The sequence below is a fragment of the Pseudonaja textilis genome, chromosome 3 (assembly GCF_049901715.1).
Source record: "Pseudonaja textilis isolate UNSWEBS1 chromosome 3, rPseTex1.2, whole genome shotgun sequence".
Classification (NCBI taxonomy): domain Eukaryota; kingdom Metazoa; phylum Chordata; class Lepidosauria; order Squamata; family Elapidae; genus Pseudonaja; species Pseudonaja textilis.
Window position 1 is genome coordinate 42,884,158 of NC_141992.1, and position 23,298 is coordinate 42,907,455.

A 23,298-nucleotide genomic window follows, 5' to 3' on the forward strand; every position below is an offset into this window, starting at 1 on the left:
CTGTAAGACCGCAAATGAGGTTTGATGAAATAAGATCTTCTCATAAACATACAAGGGAAACTGTAAATATGCCTGTCACAGTCAGTTAGGAACAAGCAACTGCTAGGAAGAAAAAAAATCTGCCGAAAGATAGGTCTCCAATATTCAGAGCCAGCAAGTATGCTAGAAGTATCTATTCCAAATGTAATATCTCAGAATCAGTCAATTTTTTGAAACTTTCATTTCTTTTTAAGAAAACTTAATAGAAGTTGCATAATAAATGATACTGATCCAATGATGGTAAATACCAGAAGAGAAACCATGAGAAACAAAGGGATGAGGATATAATGCCTATGAAAAAAAGTTAAAATTCTAAGGGTAATCCTACAATTAAAGAGTCACATTACTTTTGATATTAGGATAAATTTTCACATTTGAAATGCATATCATTGGAATGATATTCCTAGAAAACTTTCAGTTTGGCAAAGAACTGGAGTGTCTCTGAGATTAACCAATGAGGCATGGGCTAGCCACTTTTAATGCTACAAAATTGCAAAAGTTTCTATTCTTTCTTTCTTTCTTTCTTTCTTTCTTTCTTTCTTTCTTTCTTTCTTTCTTTCTTTCTTTTGCTTTATTTATTTCTTCATTCATTCACTCTTTTCAGACTATAAGAACCTAAGTTACACATGTAACTAAAATCAGAAAAAAAACTCCCCTGCATTGAAGTTAAAGTTGTAGTCTGAAGGTTGTTAGGCTGAGAAAGTTAATAACATACTCCCTTAGCCAATCAAATGAAAATAGTTGAAAAGGGTAAACAATGGAAGAAGTCTTTATTTACATTTATATTTTCTTCTCTGTATTGCAATAAAGTGATTGATTAGCCCAGGAAGGAAGGAAGAAAAAAGTTATGTGGAGACTGTAGGTGAAGACAACTATGCCCTCTTGTGGCTATTGAAGAAATAAAACTATTAAAGGTCATTTACTTTTTTAAATCAATTAACTGATTAGCCAGCAAAGTATGAATATAGTATTAAATGCTAAATTGTTTTATGAATGTTTAGTACCAAAAATTATTTATTTTGTATAATACTAGTTTTGAAGAAACAATCTCAAATTAAATAATTAACTACAATTTCAAATTAAATTAAATTTCAAATATGAGGAAGAAGATATGTTGGATATGTTTGCTGCCTTGAGTTATTTGTGAAAAATAAATAAAAGTGTATTGTCTAGTTAGGAAAAGTATATGAGTCAAATTATGATAAGGGCATAAAATATGATTTAGGGCTATATGCTTGGAACATGCCTTCTACAGTATGATAATGAAAATGGGCTACTACAACATGTAATGACTTGCTTATGTTACGTGAACCCTGATACTCATCATTGGCAAATGCAATATGGGTTTTGAGATTTTATCATTGTTTGTTGGATGCAGCTATTTAAACAAAGTCAATTTGTTGGCTGCGTGATTGAAGGTCTAACTATGTTTTATACGTGTAGCACATACACATATATCATCATAGCTGCCCTCTTAACTTTTCTAACTCCCCAGATATCCCTGGCCAGGACAAGAGAATACATGTGATTACATTTACTGTTGAATTTATAGATAGTTTCATTCATTCTCATAATAATCTTCCCCTTCTATATCACAATTTGGGAGTGGGTTGTGTTTGTGGGTGGAAGATTAGTGCAACCTGGAACTCCAGATTCTGCATTTTAGTCATGGCAAGTTCTGCAAACCAATCACTGTGACCATGTGTAGTAGCTATAATACATTTCTTCCACATAATGTTTATCTGGTTTCTTACATGTAGTGATTTATCTACTTTATCTGACTGTTCTAGGTACAAATATTCACCCATCAGTTTACTTTTTCCTAAGAACTGTGCAATTTATTTGTTTATTTAAAACAATTATTATAGTCCCTCATCATATATCAAACTCTGGGTGGCTGCCAATCAATTAAATTGACTTCCATTTCATCCAGAAACATATACCTTGGATATTTATTTGCTTCTGCTGACTAAAGGTGTCTTTTGTTTGCATGGTGACAAAGTTCAAAAGTCATAAATGCTCTTTGATTAATGCAAAGTTAAGTTGTATAATTGCTTTCCTTTTTAATGCCTACGACAATGTTATTAGCACATAATACAGATTAGTTTGGAAGCAGGCGTGTGTGCTTTTATTGCACATAGCTACCAGGTTTGACTATATGTTTATGTAGATAGTGATTGACAGCAGCACAGTATTTGAATATTGAGACATATCTCATTATTTTCACAGGGCTACTCTTTCAAGTAAGAGAGTGCAGGACTGAAGTCCTATGATACAAAATTAGTGACCTGGGAAATACCGATAATCTTGAAATGCAACCACGTAGATGCTGAAAGCTCGGTAGTAATGGAAGATAAAATGCCCTTTCCCTTTAAGTCCACCTGGTATTGCTTGTACCTTGAAGAAAGCTCCAGTCCATACAATCTTCATATTAGTGATGTAGATTCTCATGATGTTATATACCCATGGTTCTTCTGAGTTATTTACTTGATTGAATCTATGCCTACATCTAAGATACATTATACTTACAAGGCTATTTAATTTATTTAAAAAAATATTTTTTCTTCAAGGAACCTTGGGTTTCAGGACTATCTTTTGAAATGGCTCTCCTGTTCTTTGTCTTGGTCTTAACTTTTATCCAGGCTGAATTTGAAAGCGGTGAGTATTCAAATAAGCATTAAAAAGATCAACTACTTTAAACAAAATGTAGGTGTAGTTTGTCCCTTTAGCACACATTGTTGGCTTTCAACCCACAGACACCTATGACAGAGCAAATACACAAGTAACAATCAAGGCAGACTTACTGCATATATAGTTCATATATCATAATGAATTAAAACAAATCTAATTAAATCAAATAAATATTTTAGTCATAGTACAGAAGAATTTAAAACATTTGAGTTTAAATAGTTCAGCTTTGATTCTTTCCATGTATATATATTTATTAAAAATACTATAATAGTAAAATCTAATACAAACAAAACTTAAAGGAAAAAAGAATAGAAAGGAGTAAAATGTACAAAAAAAAAAGTATGCGGTGGTTGAACAAATCTGGCTTCCCTAGACTTTGCTTGTTGGAAGTTGGCTGGCAAGTTTTCAAGTCACAATCATGTGATCACAAGACACAGCAACTGTCGTAAATGTGAGCCAGTTGCCAAATACCCAAATAGCAAACATCTGACTGCAGAGGTGGTGTGACACTCCTAACTTCAAACAGTGGGTTGGACTAGAAAACCTCTGAGGTCTTTCCTTCCCTATGATTCTCTGTTCTGTATTCTAAGGATAGGTCATAAGTCACTTTTTCTAATGCCTTTGAACTTTTGAACTGTCATTAAATGAACAATAATAAGTCAGTCAGTCAGACAGACAGACAGACAGACAGACAGACTGACATGATCCCATAATGCTGACAGCTTCAGTTGCCCTAGAAAATTGAGACAATGAATCCCTCAAATTAATCAGTTCAGCTTCCACTCCAGAAGGGAGGAAAAAGTCTCCAATATTCCTATTATGCTGAATTTCTTGACAATAAAAAGTTAGAAAATTTGGGTTTAGTTGCTTTATTCAGAAAACTGAAATAACTCTTTATGTGCATGACTGCATTTTCACTAACGCTAGTAATACTATTGCTAAATTTGCAGATGATACAACAGTGGTGGACTGGTTGTTTTTGTGGTGTGGTGTGGTGTGGAGACAATAACTCGGTCCTCAACACAAATAAGACCAAGGAGCTTATAGTGGACTATAGAAGGAACAGATCAGATATCAAGGCCTTGTTTATCAATGGAGACCGAGTGGAGCAAGTGGCCAGTTTTAAGTTTCTGGGTGTTACCATAAAAGAGGACCTGACCTGGGGTGCTCATACTGCAGCACTAGTCAAAAGGGCCCAGCAGAGACTTCTCAGAAAACAACAACTGAATGAAAAACTGCTGGTGACCTTCTACTGCTGCACCATAGAGTGTATCTTAACTTACAGTACCTCTGTATGATTTGCCAATTGCACAGTGGCAGATAGGAAAGCACTCCAGAGTCCAGAGGGTTAACATCATTACCCAGAAGATCATTGGTTGCCCTCTCTCCTCTTTGGAAGAGCTTTATAGCTCCCGCTGCCTTAAGACAGTTCAAAACATTCTCAAAGATCTATCTCATCCTGGGAACCCTTTTATTACCATCTGGCAGATGGTACAAAATCTTAAAAACAAGCACAAATAGGTTGAAAAACAACTTCTATCCCAGGGCAGTAGCCCTTTTGAATTCTGCTGTATAGTGCAGTGTTGGTGCAGTGTTGCGGGTTTTCGGTTCAATGTGTGGAGTGTGAAGGATGTTTGTTTGTGTTTATTTTCATGGTCATAATGTGCACTGAAGATGGTGTTTGATTTCAGTGTATGAGGTGCAATGACAACAAACTAAACTAAACTAATAATGAGAAATTGCTTGAAGTTCCACTTGAATGTCAGTGATGAAAATAAGGCTTATTTTTCTTTTTGTCAGGAAAAACACATTTGTCAGATATATTGAGTATTATATAAGTATACATATACTTACATGTTCCCATATTATTTTATTTTCTCAGTTTCAGCCTCAAATGTCCTCTTTGGGCCAAATCAGGTAACTGGATTGATGGACGGTTCTGTGAGTATCAAATGCTTCTATCCTCCTACAAGTGTGAATATTCATTCCAGGAAGTACTGGTGCAAGGAATCAACAAGACGTTGTTACACCTTTATTTCATCTAATGGTTTTATGGTCAAAGATTACAAAGATAGAGCCTCCATAACTGACTTTCCAGAGAATGGCATGTTCATCATAGAAATATCAGACCTGAAATTGAAAGATGTGGGTCTATACAGATGTGGCATTGGTTTAAATGACTATGGATTGTCTTTTAAAATCAAGCTGGAAGTTACTCAAGGTACTGTTTTCTAATTGTCTAATATATTAAGATTGCTAAATGTGGATCTTCCCTAAGAAAAATGTATTAGGTTTATTTTACCCATCTCTAAGAGAAATATATGAGATATTATAAATGAAAGGACCTTTTCTGTGGTCTCATTCCTACATAATTTTCCAAAGCATTTAAATAATTGTATTTTTATCTGGTAGTTCACTGTTATATCTTTATTGCATTGTTATTTAATATTTCATGAATTGTATTAGAGATTGAAACTATATAATATATATATATGTGAAATACCACTCACACATCATTACAAAATCTCCAGAACCGTAAAGCTTACAAACTTGAAATTTGGCCCGTATGTTCCTCTTGGCTTCTAAGAAAGGATTTTTCAAAATGACCATCAGAGCATTAGTATTTCATATATTATTGTTAACACACTCTGATGCTAAGGAGTTCTACCCCAATCCCCACTTGAAAAGAAATCTGTTCCAAATGCAAAACACAAGCAGAGGAGAGGAATTTTGGTTTCACAGCACCAATCAGCTTTAGTGCAGAACAGTTGAGCTAAGCCATGGCCAAACTACTTGCTGTCTCCTTCTTGCTCATACAGCAAATACTGTTCAGTTTCCAAACAGCCCTCAACTCTCCACTGACAGGACGCTAGCCAGACGAATACTGATGGATGCTGGTAGGCAGAGGCAGAATTGTTTCCCCTTATTTTCCTCCCCAAGAACTAAGCTCGACCACATAGTTTCGTGGCAAAGCACATACATACACATACATACATACATACATACATACATACATACACTTTTTAAAAATAAATGCACAGCTTAGAATTTCTTAATATAAGTACACTTTGTGAAGACAATTTATCTGTATTATGTTTCCCCCTTTAATAAAAATCTATGCATTTATAGTTTAATTCTAAGAAGACATTCTCTGAAAGAGCTACCTGACAAAATTGGTGTACGGGGAAAGGATTACAGCTCAGTATAAACTTTAGTGGGTAGGGAGTAAAAATGTCTTCAGGTTTCCAGTTGTTTGCTGCATTTAGTTATGCTAAAAAATAGACATTGAAATTTGAAGTGTCTTTCAGTGATTTATTTCCATACCACAATTGGGCATTAGGGGAAAAAACACAAAATGTTAATATAGTCTGAAATACCATGTTAAAATATATTAACAAAAATAATTTGTTTTTTACTCCAAGAGTGTATTTTATTTATTTATTTATTATTGTGGTATAAGATAGTATAATGACATTATAGGACATAGGATCTGAAATCAGAACAGAGTGGCAAACCAGGGTTAAGAATTGCATGCATACATTTGTTCCTTCATATACTCATTTACATGCACAGCATACCATATCCATATACTCACGGTACTAATAAAAAAGCATTCTTGTTCTTTCTCCCCCACCCCTAACAATTAGTCATATTGTGCTTTCATCACTTACAATGTAGGAAACTAGATTGTTTTGTTTTGTGTCATTAATTGCAATAGGAAAACAACAGTCCATGTTGATCAGCTGGCCAGAGAGAAAAGTAGACAAACACTTTGCTTTTGGAACAGCACTTTTCGTGACGAAGATCCACAAGCAGCTCTCTCATGCTAAGAGAATGAGCACAATTTGTAGGGTGCCAAACTAGGCACAGTTTACCAGGATCACCAGAGTTTTGATCAAGCTTATGGTTTATCAAGCTACTTTTGATACTACTTATCTGTTGTAGTTGTAGCTAGAATGCTAACATAAAATAAATTACTACTAGTCAAAATGCTAATATAAACCGTTGTGTGATATTGCAAGAAGACAGCATAAGGGAAGGGAGAATAAATGCATCTAAAGACTTGTCATTACCTTAATGCAGATCAAGTACTACCTGAGGAAGCACAACTTTATTATGCTGAGCATCAAAAAACAGTGAGCATGACTTGTGACTTTGGTATTCAGTATGCAAGTTACAGAAAGTACCTGTGCAAGATGACAAAGACCAATTGTTACACTGTGATTGATACATATGGAAATGTGGAACCATCCTACTTAGGAAGAATTCTGTTGACCAATCTTGGTACACCTGGATCTTTCAGTGTCATTATAAGCCAATTAAAAAAAGAAGATTCGGGTTTATATCTTTGTGGAGTTGGGAATTATGGAGCAGATGGAGAATCCAAAAAGCTAGATCTACATGTCTATGAAGGTAAGTGAAAGAGCTTTTGGATTCCAAATCTGTCTCTACAAATACATAACTAATCAAGAAAACAATTATAATAACATTTTTTAGAATTTTATGCTCTATGTTTCTATCTGTAGATGGATTGGCACCTGAACAACAGCCAGTGTTAAATGGAGTCCAAGGTGGTTCTGTCACTGTTGAATGTCATTATAAACCAAAAGAGAATGATACACTGAAATACTGGTGCAAGTGGAAACAACGTGGATGTACTGAATTAATAAACAGTAATGGCTTTGTGATGGATTCCTATGAGGGAAGACTTGTGATGCATGATGATCCAGAAAATGGCACATTCACTATCATACTGAACCAACTGGAAAAGGATGACATAGGCTATTATTGGTGTATGACTAATGGAAAAGGGGAAAGGAAGTCCTCAGTAGAGGTGAAGATTGTAGAAGGTACTGCTTGATGTAATGTATCTCAGAAACGTCCTTTGCCTATTTAATGAGTCCTGGAAAAATGAACCTAAGCCGTCCCAACCATTCTCTTGGTTTTAAATAAGATATATTTACAGAAAAATGCTATTCCACATGCTTAATATTCAGCATATAGACCAACTGCTCAGATAGCTAAATAATTTTTAAAAAAACTCAGCAAATTAAAACTCATTGAACCAAAGACAGTTCACATATTCAGACAACTAAAATGGGCTTGCAGAAGAACATGTCCTTAAGTCCTTTTGAAAGGCAGGCTGGCTTGGCCCACCTGAATCTTTGGGGAGTGCTGTTCCAAGCCCAGAAGGAAAGTCAGAATAAATAATATAGAATAGAATAATAGAAAAAATATGGATATGTTAACTAGGAAGTTAAATAAGAAGGGGAAGTAATTCTTGTCTCCCTCGCTGATATCCAAGCAAAAAATTCTACTAGCTGCTCTTTGCTTTGAAAGTATCATTTCCCACTGTTCATGATTTTTATTAATTTAAAACTGTTCAGTTAAAAGCATTTCAAGATTTTTGTAATAAATTAAAAATAAATATAAATTTATTTAATCAAACACACATACACATATATAAATAATTTATCTAGCTTGCAGTACTTTTAAATTCTGATTTATTTTGGTAGGAGAGGAATATAGAAACAGAAATTTAATTTGCTGTTGAAATAGTGGGTACTAACAGACAGCAGTCTTTATATCTATATCGCAATTTGTCCACCAGGTACAGAATTTACAGAATTTTGGAATTATAGATGTCCATAAATAAATTTCTAAGTTATTGCTTGAGTCTGAAGAAGGATAGACAGTACATCTCAGTGTCATCTGAATAATTTTCATCTTTAAATTTCTACATGTTTGATCAGGATGCAACCATAACTCAAATATTTTCCCCATTTTTATTTATTTTTAAATTTAAAAAGTATAAATGGAGCCCCACTACTCCCCCTCTGAAAGTACCTCCCACCCTCATCATGGCAAGTATAAACAATTCCACAATCTTCACTTCCATTTAGCTAACACATGTAAAACTTTTCATCTCATAACCCATAACTTAACAATAAGCAAATCAAATATGTAGTTATTTTTCAATCCAATTATCAGCAAAAGATCCAATCAAAGCTTTAATTAACTTATATAATACTCCACAATACACATCTCAACTCTTAGGCATGAATAAATCCTATTTTAAAGACATAAAGTGGTCCCAATCTCTTAATATAAACAAACTAAAAAACTATTCCAATTTAATGTGATAAAGAAAGATCATTTCTCCAAAAAGCAACCTCCAATATACAACTTTCCAAATACCAACTTATTCTGTTCAAATATATATTTTATGTGTCTACTCTAACACATTAGCACATCCACATTTCAGAAATTTGCAGCTTTTTCTTTGATTTCATATTATCTTTTATTGTTCTTTCCAAAAGTCTTAATAAAATTACTTCAAAAAGAAGTACATAAAGGAAAAAGACTTCTACATCATGTCAAATGTAAGCACATTTTCTAATTACGATATCAGTAAATCCAAAAGGAACCATCCAAAGTAACAATATATTCTATTTTATCTCTGACAAAATTAACTGACTTAATAGTCCTTCTTCCTTCTATAAATGACAGTCTTTCTAATCCATTCAGATGATCTCTGATTTTTATTACAAATTTCTTACTATTTTAAATAGTCTCATTTATAAATGCAGCAAACGGAAATTATTCCAGTGTTTTTCTAGGATTATCATTTTTATTTCCTTTTTAATTTTTAAAACCTCATTCTGTTTCCTCTTCATATCTGGTGACAAATTTTTATTCAAAATATCATTCCTGAATAATTTATTTTCATCATATAAATTGTTGCATATCTTCTTGTGTAACATCTTTGTTTGGAAAAAAAACTTTTTCAAGCAGATATTTAACTGGCTAACTGGAGATTTAAATCAAGATTTCACAACACTTTAACTACTATATCACGATGCAATGTGTGTATGTGGTTGTCCACATTAATAATGAATGTTTTCATATGAAAGATTCATGGGAACTATCTCTCTTAAATTAGTTAATTGCCTAATTCAAGTGTGATAGTTACCCATTTGATTATGTGCCAAGGAAAGGCTGGCTAGATTTCTGCTTGCATTATAGCTATGTAGATTTAGTGGTGAAATAAGATGTATTATGTAGACCAGATAGGCGTTATTACACTTTTTTTCCTTTCTCCTGACACAGGGCAACCTTCATTACTAACAAAGAAACAAGTTCGCGCTGTTGCTGGCTCCTCTCTGACTATATCATGCTCTTATCCATGCAAATATTTTAGAAAACAGAAATATTGGTGCAAATGGAAGAACACTGAATGTAAACCTCTCATCTCATCTGAACAAAACCAGACCGGCTTGGTAGTTAACTGTGACAAAGATAGTAGAACTTTATCTTTGAACTTTGACCAGGTGACACCCATGGACCAAGGATGGTATTGGTGTGGTGTCAAACATGGACAGCAATATGGAGAAACAGTTGCATTGCATCTGCAAGTACAAGGAGGTGGGTCTAATTAATAGGGAACCAAATTTCCCTATATTTCCAATTTTCAGCTACACTTAATCCAAGACATGTCAAAGTATTGGAAGTTATTTCTTTCACCAGCATAGAACTGTTACTTCTTTGAGGATGATTTTCTCATCTTCCCAGTCTAGCTGTAGACCTGGTGGGGTCCATCTAAGTATTAACCAAGGCCAAGTCTACTTAATTGACCAAAGTTATCTGGTGCTGCCATCTAACCAGGCTGGTTTAAAATTGATCGTCTGCTAAACCTTAGTCATCTTATGACACTACAGTACTTGATGATTCCCAAGACAATTATTGAATTAGCATAAAGTTTTACAAAAACTCTTACTACAACTTATGACTACAATTAGTGTCTGAATTTGACATTCTGTGTGGTTATAAGAAAAATACTGGATATTTCAAGTATAGTTATGTTTTTGCATCAAAAATTCCTTGTTTGTCTTATACTGAAATATAGGGAGTTATTATAGAAAATGATTTATCAAGAGCTAGATATGTTTGTATGTGTCAGCAAAAGCCATTAGATCAGTGAGGTGTGCCCCTAAAATAATGGAACAAGGGTTGGATCTATCTATTTTTATTTATTTATTTTGTCAAAAGCTTATAATACAATAGAAATAAGAATAAACATAAGTGTAAATGTAAGAAATAGGAACTAATAATTGGGGACAATAGGACAGGGATGGTAGGCACGATTGTGCTCTTATGAACACCCCTTACAGATCTCTTAGGAATGGGGTGAGATTAATAGAGTTTAGTTTGAGGATAAAGGAATGGGGGTTTGAACAGGTAACAACAGAATCAGGTAGTGAATTCCTGACATTGACCATTCTGTTGCTGAAATCGTACTTCCTGCAATCAAGTTTGGGGTGGTTACATTAACTTTATATCTGTTGTTTGCTCTTGTGGTGTTGTGGTTAAAGCTGAAATATTCACTAATTGGTAAGACGTTGTAACATGTGATTTTATGTACTATGCTTAAGTCCAATCTTAGCTGGTGTAGTACAAGATTGTCTAAGCCTAGAAGCTCAAGTCTGGTGGTGTAGGATATTCTGTTATGAACAGATGAATGTAGTACTCTTCTGGTAAAATACTTCTGGACTCGCTCAATTGTATTTATGTCCGATATACAGTGCAGATTCCAGACAGCAGAGCTGAATTCAAGTATTGATCTAGCAAAGGTTTTGAATGCCCTAGTTTGCAAATCCGTATTACCAAAGGAGAAGCTTTGTAAAATTAAATTTACAACTCTTAAAGCCTTTTTGGCAATACTGTTGCAGTGAGCTTTGGCATTTAGGTCATTCGATATGAGAACTCCAAGGTCCTTGACAGAGTGAGGGTCATCAACAAGGTCATATCCACCTAGCTTCTATTTGGTATATAGATGTTTTTTACCAATGTGTAGGACAGAGCATTTGTTGGTCGAGATTTGGAGTTGCCAACAGTTAGACCATTCAGACACATAATCAAGGTCTTTTTGAAGGACAGTAGCATTGACGGTGGTGTTGAATAGTTTTATATCATCAGCGAAGAGGACACAGTTGCTAATAAGGTAATCACAAAGGTCATTTATAAAGAGTGTAAAGAGTGTGGGTCCTAGAACACTCCCTTGGGGGACACCACTGATAACTGGTGCAGGGTTTGATAGGGCATTTCCTACTTTTACTATTTATTGTCTGTTTGACAGAAATGCAGTAATCCACTTGTGAAGGGATCTGGAAATGCCGTAAGAATTTAATTTTAATAGTAGTTTGTCAAGTATCACTGAGTCAAAGGCTTTGCAGAAGTCAATGTAAATTACATCTATTGCTTTACCCTGGTCAAGTAGTGTGGTCCATATGTTTTTGCAGTGTAGAAGTTGCAAATTGCAGGTCAATTTTTTTCTAAAACGAAATTGTTTATTGGAGAGTAAGTTGTTTGACTCTAGATGGAAGGTAATGCATTGATTAATAATTGATTCCATAACTTTGCAAGTGACACAACACAATGAGATTGGTCTGTAGTTTTCAACCAGACAGGGGTCTCCTTTTTTGAAAATAGGGATAACCATTGTTAAAGACCATAAAAGTAAGGAGATGGTTCTGAATGATATCTCATATATTATGCTTAAGGTTTCTGCTATGGTAGTGGGGAGCTTTTTTAAGAAGAATGCACATAAGCCATCAGGGCCAATAGATAAGGATGGTTTTAGGTGGCGTAGTGCATTTTCTACATTATCTTCAATAAAGTCAATTTGTAAATCGTTGCAGTTAGTTGTTGTATGATTAGGAAATGTGGGGCATGAGCCATTACTGTTTACAAATACTGACCTGAAGAACGTGTTGAAGAGGTTTGCCTTCATGGCTTCATCCCTATAGTCTTTCCCATTAGGACCTTTTAGGGGTGGGATGGTTTTTGAATCTTTAAGTCTTTAAGTTTGGTGTTTACAAAGTTATAGAAGGCATGGGTGGATTTCATGCATAGATTTTCCTCTTGCTTGATACATTCTGCCTTTATCTGTTGGCATAAGGTATTGTTTTTTAAAGTTAGCTACATATTTGGTTTTGTTTCTACGCCAGAAAGATTTTTTTTAAGATTGAAGTTTTCTTATTATTTGGGGTGAATTTTTGTTTCTGTTTTTGGGGGTTACTAATGGAACATATAGTTTAATGGCTCTTTCAAGTTCAAACAAGAAGGTCTTATAATGTTCTTCTGTAGTGTTACAGCCAGAGAACAGAATGTGCCAATCAAGAGATGATAAGTCGGCAGCTATGAGTTCATAACTGGTTTTTTTAAACCAGTTGGAGTGGTGGGATTCAAATTTTTTTTACTACTGGTTCTGTGGGTGTGGCTTGGCTTGGTGGTCATGGCTTGGTGGGCGTGGCTTGGTTGACATGGCAGGGGAAGGATACTGTAAAATCTCCACTTGCACCCCACTACAGGGGAAGGATACTGCAAAATCCCATTCCCTCCCCACCCAACTAACTTGCTTTCCAGCTCTGTTCTCCTGTGCAGGGCAACAAAAGAAGACCTAGCCAATCAGCTGGGACTTGGGAGGCAGAGAATAGATGGGGCGGGGCCAGTCAGATGTGGTATTCCAAACTACTCAAAATGTCTGCTACTGGTTCTCAAGAACTGGTCAGAACCTGCTGAATACCACCTCTGGTTATGATCCTATTTGAGAGGGTGTAAATTTAGACAAAAGTCAATCATGCTATGATCACTGTTTGAAAATGGTTCCTGTATTTTTAGGCCATAAATTGAGTTTGAGCTGTTGCAGAAGATGAGGTCAAGGCAGTTGTTGAGTCTAGTGTTGTTATATACTAATTGATCCAGTCCCAGTGTGGTAATGGCATTGTACAGGGTTGTATGAATGGGTTATACAGATGTACATTCATTTAGTGTCCAATTTATAAGAGGTAAGTTGAGGTCACCAAGAAAAATAAGAGGGTGTGGGCAAGAGGCAGCCTATGTCAGTAGTGAAGTTAGCTTGTTTGCATGAACAAGCTAACATAGGCAGGGGCTTGATAGCAAAGTAAGAAGTGGTTTGAAGTATTTAAGCATAGTTCATATACGATGGTCTCAGGAAGAGCAAGCTCTTGTATAATTTGAATTATTTTTTTTTTAGATTTGGAGACTTTTTATAGAATACAGCAACTCCACCTCCTCTACGGATTTCGTGATCAGACTGATAAACTTGATATTCTCTTACAGTGCTAATGGAGTCTGGGAAAGATGCATTCAACCACATCTCACAGACAAATATAATGTTGAATGTGGTTGTGCTTAGTAAGATGAGCATTAATGCATTTTATTTGCAAGGCTTCTTGCATTGAGTAGTTTGCATTTAAGATATGAAGTAGTGGGTCTGGAGAAAGTAAGGGGCGTGCATCCCTAATGTTGGATGTTTGAATGATGGTTATTGTGACATGGGTTGTGGCTCTTGCTTTTGATATAATCTGCATGGTAGTCAATGTATAGATTAGTATTACCTAATTCATGTAATCTTTTGAGCTCAGAACATAGTTCCTGGGATCGTACACGTTGCTGTAAGGTTAGATCAGGGTGAGAACGAAGGTTCTTATGGTTGTTGTTGCTCTTTGTGAGTGAATTTATTGAGAAGAATTTATTTATCTAGTTCATGACTAGATAAGCCTCTTATTTCTGCCTGCATGTAAAATATTAACACATCATTTAATATAAGATTTCTCAGTTTGCCATTCATTCAGATGCACATAATGAAGTGGTCTCTCACCCATGAAAATATATACCATGTGTTTCCTTAGTCTTTAAGTAGACACAGTAATTTATTACTATTTTAGTCATATGAAATCAACTTAATGTCTAACATATATGTTTAGGCTCTCCTTACAAAAGGTTTGGGTTCCTGAACATTCACTAGAAATTACTTTCCATATTGCTGGATAAGACAGTTTTCCTTATGGGTCCTTTAGTAAAGTTAGTAGGATGCATTAGGTTTTTGCAAGAAGTATACCCAAAGGGGAAAAAAAAGCAAATAGGAAATTGTGATTAAAAAATTAACCAAGAATATTTCATCATTGATTGAATTTGTATACTTGTCTATGGTATAATTGTCTTCATTAGCTGACTTATGTAGAAGAGTATAACTTAAGTATGATCTTATCGATTTTTTGCTGATTTTTTTTTTCTTGCCTTCTATGTTCTCTTTGCTTCTGGGTTACCAACTCCCCAAATACTTCTAAATAGTACTTCTAAATTTGGAAGAAGCATCCAGAATCAATGAAGATCTCAGTAAGATTGCCATTCCTGGAATAAATCCTGTTAATAGGAATTCTCCCTTAGAGAAAGCTAATCAGGCAGCTGAAAGTGAAAGTTCAGCAGGCAGGTAAACAACTTTGAAAATTGTTAATGATTTATGAATGCATGTATACAGAGAAGCAAAACTATTTAAGGGGAACAGAATCCGCATATAATTATTGGTTTAAATAATATTAAACAATAGCAAAATTAATTTGCAATTCTGGAGAGCCAGAGATGATGCAAGGAGTGGCAGCTTGGTGTGTTTTAAGTTCTGTGCAATTGCACAGAAACACAGCTCAGGAATTCATCTTATTTCTATAAGAGAAATATAACAAGTTTCAGGCAATCTCAGTCTTAATCAGATTTTTAAAGTCAATCGAAGTTTCAGGGGTGGGCTGCTGGGGGCTCGCAGGGGGTCAGGAGAGCCCCTAGCTAAGACTCTGCAGGGCTTGGAGAGCCCCCAATAACCTCAGAAAGACTAGAATAATAAATCAACACCTTTTCAAGGTTTTTTTTTTCCTTTCTTGGCCTTCAGCCAAGAGCATTTCACACCTCATAAAAGTGTCAAGTTAGATAAAGCGCTTGCTGGAGGGAGTGCCATTGAGAAAACCAGATAATATAACCTCTAGCCTCTGAGGGGATTAATTTCCAAATAATAAGAATGACGTAACCAGGGGTGGGATTCTACCAGTTCCTGGGAGCAAAAATGCCCCCCAGGAGGCTTCCCTGAGGCCCAGGAGGCCCCAAAATGGAGTGTAGAGGGTTGCTGTGTGCCCCCCCCCCATGATCCATTTTTTTTCCTTCCTGAGTCCCAGGGAAGCCTTCTGGGAGCAAAAATCCCCCCAGGAGGCTTCCTTGAGGCCCAGAAGGCCCCAAAAGATGGGGGGGGGGGGTTGCTGCAAAAAAAGAAGCCATGCCCAACCAGTCCCATGGCCATGCTTACCTAGCCACACCCATCTAGCCATGCCCACAGAACCAGTTGTTACAAAATTGGAATCCTACCCCTGCATGTAATTCACCAGAAACTCCACTAGGACGCCAAGATCCCTCTCATAGTCACTGCTATTAAGCCTGGCTGGTTTCACCCAGTCTTTTATTTAAGTATTAAATGCACGAAATAATAAACAACTTTTTGGTATATTATCTTTTTTTAGGTAATTAGGGCAAAGAAGTGACATCGTTGGCCACATCCAGCCAGTCACATGACCACCTAGCCATGTCCACCCAACCACAGGACCGCCCAGCCAGCCAGTCATTAGGGCAGAGAGCCCCTTGCTAAAAAATTTGAAGCCCATCCCTACCAAGTTTGTATCATGATGGTTAAGCTTGCTCAACAGGATATTCTACAGGCACATGGCCCATATACACCAAGAATTCCCTCGTATACTTGACTACTACTGAGAATAGTGCCTTCTCCAGGTCTATACAATATGTTCTTTTCTGTACATCACTGTGGTCATATGTGGATATTGTAGACTTTTTTTCTGCAAACACAGAAAACTACAATCAAACAGAAATTAAAAGCTAATGTTTCCCATCTCTTCATTATAGCCAAGATGGAAATATTAAAATAAGAGAGCCTTGATGGAATCATGTTCTTTCCTACAGCATTAAGTTCTGGAACTTCTTCACTGTCTTTCTGAAAAATATTATTAAGACTGTACTAATACTGTATATTTGCTATGCCAATTCTTCTTCTTTTCCAGCCATGATGAAAATAAGAACTCTGTTGTTCTTCTTGCCACTTTGATACCTTTTGGAATTGTGTTTCTACTTCTCATCACTGTCTTTACCATAAAGAAGTTCAGAATATTTGGAAATTCTGGTGAGCCTATACTAAATATAACCTCCTTGGAAACCATTTTAATTTGTATACTGATAGCTTTAGCATTTTTTGTGCATCAAATAGAATAAAGAAAACTTTTACATATAGAGATAAAATTACAAGATAAAAATTAGAAACTTTACTGTCTGGATTATAAATGTACTGTGGCTGAATAATTTAAAAAATCCAGAAGGAATGAATTAAAGTTATCTGTTTTAGGGCTGTCACCATTTATAGGTTTTTTTAGGGCAATATTAGGGGAAAGAAGACCTTAGATTTAGTCCTAAAACCTTCTCTATCACACCTGTGAATTATGGACCAATAATTAATAGAACAATGCAAGTACCATATTGTGAGCTTTTCTGATCCAAGCTGGATCTGGGGTAGCCCCTTCAAATAATACTTCTGCTTTACACAATAAGATTTCAGCAATAAGTCTACAATCTACATCAGCTTTTCTCTCCTAGAATTAATACAATATGTACATAGAATCTAAAGTGGAACAAACTGTAGTGAAATGTTCTTTTCCTTTTTATAGATCTTGTATCAGTTGGAAGCTACAGGACAAATATCAGCATGACAGAGTTTGAGAATGTGAGACAGTATGGGGCAAAGGACAATGCACACCTGGAAGAGTTTCATGAGACCCAAATGGGAAAGAAGGATGGTAATGCTATTCAAAATGTATTCTAATTATGGCTTGATGCTGATCAGCCAAGTACAATTGTCACTTCTTCAGCAATGAAGTTACATTATTTTGCCAATTATAGAATTGATGGATACATGAAGTTATCTTTTTTCACGTTCAATCTTATCTTGTATTCTTTTCAGAATATTCATGCACTTCTGGCAGTCCCAAGGAGGATGGAAAATCAAAGAAACCAAAGAGGGTGAGGGCAAATTGTATTTTTTGAGAGGGCTATAATGGACTAATATTATTTATATGTATATTTATTTACTTTTAGAGTTTAACATGGTATGCAGGGACTTTTCTCTATCACTGTATTTCATATCTTAGTCTCTTTTAGCAGTATTTTGTCAAGCACAAGCTTTCTCACGATTGTCCCTAACTGCAGAATTTTCTGTACTTTGGAGTAAAGTTGGCTATCTTTCCATTCCATTTTGAGGGAAATAAATGTTTTCTTGTTTCATAGTACTATTTTATCACATCATAGTGATGGTTTTGGAAGTTGGATTTAGTTATTTATTAATCAAATTTACATAACTACTCATCCAGAAGGGACTCTAAGCAGCGTAAAAAAGGCAATGGATGTAGGACCATTTAAAAAAGATTGTCATGTTATTTTCTTTTCATATGTAATTTGACATTATAATTTTAAGTTAACATCTTATTTATTTGATATTCTAAAATGTTCCCCCAAATCTTTTATAAGCCATATTGTTTGAAATATTGTACCTGTATTGTAGACTGGAAGATACATAGCTTAGAATCCTGCAACAGTTCCTGGTTCGGTTCTGTTTCTTGCTGGTTGAGGGAAAAAATTGGATTTGAAACTTTGAAAGTTGTTTCTCATTAATGTCAATAATGGGTTAAATAAAGCAATGATCTCATGCAGTCTAGATTCCTAATATTGTAGGGATTAATTGCATATGGGATGAAGTATAATGAATACTAGCATGAAATTGTAGTATTAAAGTTTATGTTGTAATACATTTATTAGTATTTAAGGCAAATTTGGATTGGAAATTTATAACTGGAAAATTGGGGGAGCTGAGATTACATACCTGTAGAATATCCACTTTGGGGATGACTGTTTTAAAATGCAGGTGGCAAATTTGGTTAAATACCTCATCATATTATCCTCAGGCTCCATTAAAATAATGCTGGGATTTCTATTTGTTTTAGGGCTCTAAAGAGGAAGCTGAAATGGCTTACACAACATTCCTGCTTCAGTCAGAAAACATTTCTTCTAAAGTATCCTCCTCAGACCAATCAGCTGAATAATATCATTTGGGGCAGCTCTGAAGATCAATGAAAACCAATTATGCCTTAATGATTGAAGACAGATCATGACTGGAATCAGCGAACATATTCTTATACTCATTTTGATAATTTCTCAGATAATTTCAGTGTCATCACAACTTATCCAATTATAGACTTCTGCATCTGATATATTGGTTTAAAGAGTTAAACAGCTTTATTCAAATTGAACCATAAACTTCTTAATCTTATAAACATAACCAACTGTGTTTTGAAATGATATTCAGAAATTTTGCATATGTGATTTGGTTGTCTTCCTATAAAAGGCAGAAATTCTATAGATCCTAATGGCAATGTGTTTTCATAAAATACTGGGTTATTTAGTAAGGGGGCATGGAAGGATTTCCCCCCCATTAGTCTAACCCAAAATTAAGCATACTGTATTCTCTCTGGAGAGCTCAGGGAGGATGCATTAGAATGATTATCCTTTTTCTTCTTGTTCTTTTGACAACCTTATTCTGATGTCTTTAGGCTGACCAATAATGGCTAGTGGTCTAAATATGTTTCAGGACTGGACAGGGATTTTCATCACCCCACCCTAAGTCTTGTGCACCCTGGACCTTCATCTGGGAGAAGAGAAGACAATAAAAGCAATGGCTCTGGGCTTCACATAAGGAGAGGACCCCGTCTGAACCATTGATCTTTTAATTCAAGGCAGTAAAATAGATCAATTAAAATTCAATCCCAAATTAGTTGCACTTTTAGGGTTTTACAATATATTTTTCTTTTTTTGAACCATTGATAGTGGCATTCACAGCAACGATTATACCTATAATACAATAATAATATGGTTATATAGGGATCTCCAATGACTGCCCTCTCCTTGGGGCTTTTACAATTTTACAAAGACTCAGGCTACAATACACTTAAAAACTCCACTGATACCAAATGTTAGAATGCTTTAAATGTCAATATATTGAAGAATGGGACAACCTCGAAAAAACTCTGAGTAGCAGGCAGAATTAAATCTTTTACTTTAAACCAAATCACAAGAATTGAATGAATTAAACTCACTGTTACATCTGAAAAACAGAAAAAGCCCAAGCATCAAAGTGCAATAAGAATAAATTTAAAAATATTTTTGTTTTGTGTGTTTTATTGTGCAAATTAACAGTCTGAGTATTTCCATGATAACTGCAGGATGTCAGCTGGGTAGTCTGCAGACCCTCTACTGTTTTGCAACCATCCCCATGTGGCTTAATAAATTGTTAACTGGGTATACTAAAATGTTCTGTATTCACTACAATGAATCTGATTTAAACCATGTAGAATCATCATCCTCATACAGATATTTTAAAGTCAAAACTGAAGGCAAAAGCATTTGATGCCGATTACGATCCCTGAGTCCTGAATGAATTTAGCTATTGATGTGCTTTTGAAAAAATATTTTTTTTAAAATTTTTTAACCATCTTTTGAAATGCTAATGATTTTATCCGATCATTATGGAATCAACGATTTGAAGACACATAAAATGTTTATTGTGTTATGTTTTCATAAATAAATATTTGATTAAGCATTTGAGTGTGATTGTTGGGTTTATCTTTATTACTGGCTTTGAAGCATAATTTCAAATGCCATAAGTCCCCTTCATGTTTCTCACATCAGGAAGAGAAAGAGGGAAGAATATAGCAGGTTATAGGATTTTAAAGACATGGAGACCATTTGTTTTCTTTAGTTTGTAGAGTCATAGTAATTAATTGTACGTTTAGGAAAAGAAGTTTGCAAACTTAATGTCCTTTAAAAAGCATTGACTGTGGTTCTGAGCAAGATGACTCTCAGTGCCCAAAGCCACCAGGAACTCCTGACATGTAATGACCTCATAGGAGCAACTGTTTGGAGCACATGTTGATGACTTCCCATCTTTTCTTAAGAGAGATTCCAAAGAGCTGGTTAATTCATCAGTTATTTCTTCTTCACTGCAGTCATCAATTCCACTTTTCACAAAGCCATCTTTAGTCTGACATTTCTTCCTCTGGAAGTCCTTGATTTCATCATTCTAGATGATCATTTCAACTCTGCAATTTTCTGATTGAGTTATACAATTGGATTGATTTTTAGTCTTGTTACTGACATTGGTAAGTGCTAAAGTGGCAGTAAAGGGAAACAATGTTTGTGTCTAAGATCTAAGAAGGGGGATCTAAGAAGATACAATTTGGAATATAGAATGTACTATATTCTGTAAACCAGACAGCATATTTATGCTATTTTTTAAAAAATTGTGAGTCACCCTTCAAAAACCAATTTTCCTGTGGCAAGTTGCAACACAATTAACTATACTCTTTATAGTTTTAGTTGTTATATTAGGCTGTATACAGGGGTGGGGTTCTCCCAGTTCAGACTGGTTCAGGCGAACCCCTTGTTCCAATGATCAGCTGGCTCCGAACTGGTTCGGTCCAATGAGCAAGTGGGCCCACCCCCGCTATTTCCTGTGCTTTATGTCTTTTTGTTAGAGCACAGCTGATTCACGCGGCAGAGCGGTTTGCCATGCCTCAGCTGTTTTCTTCAGCTGCAGTTGAAGGTAAGTAATAGCTTTTTAAAATGCTGAGCACACATGCAGAGTGCACATTTGGCATGTGTGAGCGTGAAGTGCATGCTCATTGAACCAGTTGTTATACTGGTTGAATTGCAGCCCTGGCTGTACACAATTCAGAACCTGGAAAATCTGTCTAAATCTCTTTCCTTCTATAAGATTTGTTTACAAAAGAGCCAGAATCAAATTATATAACTGGATCTACAAACTGCAGATAGAATTGGAAATAATAGGTCAACTAGATATACTGGTTTATAGATTTATAGGCTTGAAAGAGATTTTGAAGATCTTCTAGTTCAGCCTCTTGTTCAAGACAGAAATTTGCATGCCATCCCAATTTTTTTTTTTTATAAAACTATAATACAGACATGGCTCCAGAAGGTATACTGTTCCTCTGCTTAGTAGCACATACAATTATTTAAAATTTGGATCTCCTTTTTGTAAAGTTTCCAATCATTCATTCTTACGCTACCTTTGGGTGATCTGGGAATAAATCCATACTCTCTTCAAATGTTAGAACATTAGAAAAAATAGAAAAAGAATATTTTAAGAAGTGACTCTTGGTCTTCCTTGCAATAAGTACAGGCAAATTAATACTTTCCCACCTCTTATGCAGTTAAACACAATTTACTTCTTCCCATAACACTGAATTTATCCAATCATAAACCCAAAAATCGTTATTTCTGTCCATGTAGCCATAAAGCAGAGGTGGTATTCAGCAGGTTCTGACCAGTTCTGGAGACCCGGTAGTGGAAATTTTGAGTAGTTCAGAGAACCAGCAAATATCACCTCTGACTGGAGATTTTACAATATCCTTCCCCTGCCACGCCCACCAAGACACGCCCACAGAACCAGTAGTAAAAAAAGTTTGAATCTCACTACTGCCATAAAGGTTTCCAGAACTTTATAAAAGTAGTTTTTAGCTTAACCATGATTTTTATATCACACACACACACACACACACACACACACACACACACACCTGTCTTCGTCTAATAGTCTTTATCTTTCAGGAACCAGAACTTATTCTATGTTATGATTTGATTTCACAAATTAAAACAGTTTCCATATGTAAAAACAGTGAAATGAGTCAGTCCTTTATGGCCTGAAGAGACTCTGGACCACAAGGAGCCAAAAAGAAAAAAAACACCTCCACCACCTACAGTTTTAAATTACAGCTGAAGTCATTTCCTGAGATTCACTCCATGGGAGAAATTTTGAGTGGGTGAACAGTGTACAAGGTTTATAAATAGAAGTGCTTTAAGGACTTTCTACCTTCCCTAACCTTTAGCCTTTTCTTTCACTTAAATACATCTGTCAAGGGTAATTAGTGTTATTCTCTAGTACCTGATCTGCCAGACGCCTGAGAGAAACCGAACCATCTTCTTGGATGGAAAGTTTCCCAACAGGTGTGGTGATCTCTCTGTTTCTCTCCAGTATTGCTTCATTTAAAGTTTCAATAAAGACAGGCGGCAAAAACAAGCCACTATACGTATCTAATGAGTTATATTTGACTGGCTTACCATTTGTGTTATTGTGTTCAGTAATGACCTGCTTTGATCTTATGGACTTTGAATGCCTCCATCCAATAAGATGTGAGGCACATAACCAGAACTTCACAGTCTTACAAAAAAGTGGGAGGAGGTCATCTCAGTTTCTCAAGAGAAAATATTCCAGAGGCAAGGTTTAAGCAAGAGAAAGCATGGCTCCTTGAATCTGCCAATTGACATTCTTTGGCTGATGGGACTCGTAACATGTCCAACCTGACAGACCAAATTGGATGGGTAAGAAATGACTGAGAAAAGAGGATCCTTTAGGTAGCCTGGTGCCAAGCCATGGAAGGCTTTAAAGGTGACAACCAGTACCTGAAATGCATCCAGCTCACATAGCATTGATGTTACATGTATCAGCTATCTGACACCATTTACTAACCATACTACATTCTGCGCCAGTGGAAGGGCAGCCGCATATAGATTTGTGAGTAATATGCAGAAATCTAT

At 35.6% G+C, this 23,298-nt stretch overlaps 1 protein-coding gene across 4 annotated transcripts in view; it reads left to right on the top strand.

The window, feature by feature from the left end:
* Positions 1 to 20,284, top strand: part of PIGR (polymeric immunoglobulin receptor) — a 32,905-nt gene extending 12,621 nt beyond the window's left edge. For 3 of the 4 annotated variants that reach the window (XM_026715553.2, XM_087929372.1, XM_087929373.1), the window contains 10 exons: positions 2,610 to 2,697; positions 4,613 to 4,951; positions 6,814 to 7,143; positions 7,257 to 7,580; positions 9,841 to 10,155; positions 14,887 to 15,025; positions 16,647 to 16,765; positions 17,304 to 17,432; positions 17,597 to 17,655; positions 18,633 to 20,284. In XM_026715553.2, the coding sequence (XP_026571338.2) occupies positions 2,640 to 2,697; positions 4,613 to 4,951; positions 6,814 to 7,143; positions 7,257 to 7,580; positions 9,841 to 10,155; positions 14,887 to 15,025; positions 16,647 to 16,765; positions 17,304 to 17,432; positions 17,597 to 17,655; positions 18,633 to 18,731 (1,911 nt within the window). In that variant the 5' untranslated portion in view covers positions 2,610 to 2,639 and the 3' untranslated portion in view covers positions 18,732 to 20,284. Of the gene's footprint in view, positions 1 to 2,268; positions 2,698 to 4,612; positions 4,952 to 6,813; positions 7,144 to 7,256; positions 7,581 to 9,840; positions 10,156 to 14,886; positions 15,026 to 16,646; positions 16,766 to 17,303; positions 17,433 to 17,596; positions 17,656 to 18,632 lie in introns of all 4 variants that reach the window. The other variant, XM_087929374.1, reaches the window with a different exon arrangement.
* The last annotated feature ends 3,014 nt before the right edge of the window (positions 20,285 to 23,298 follow it).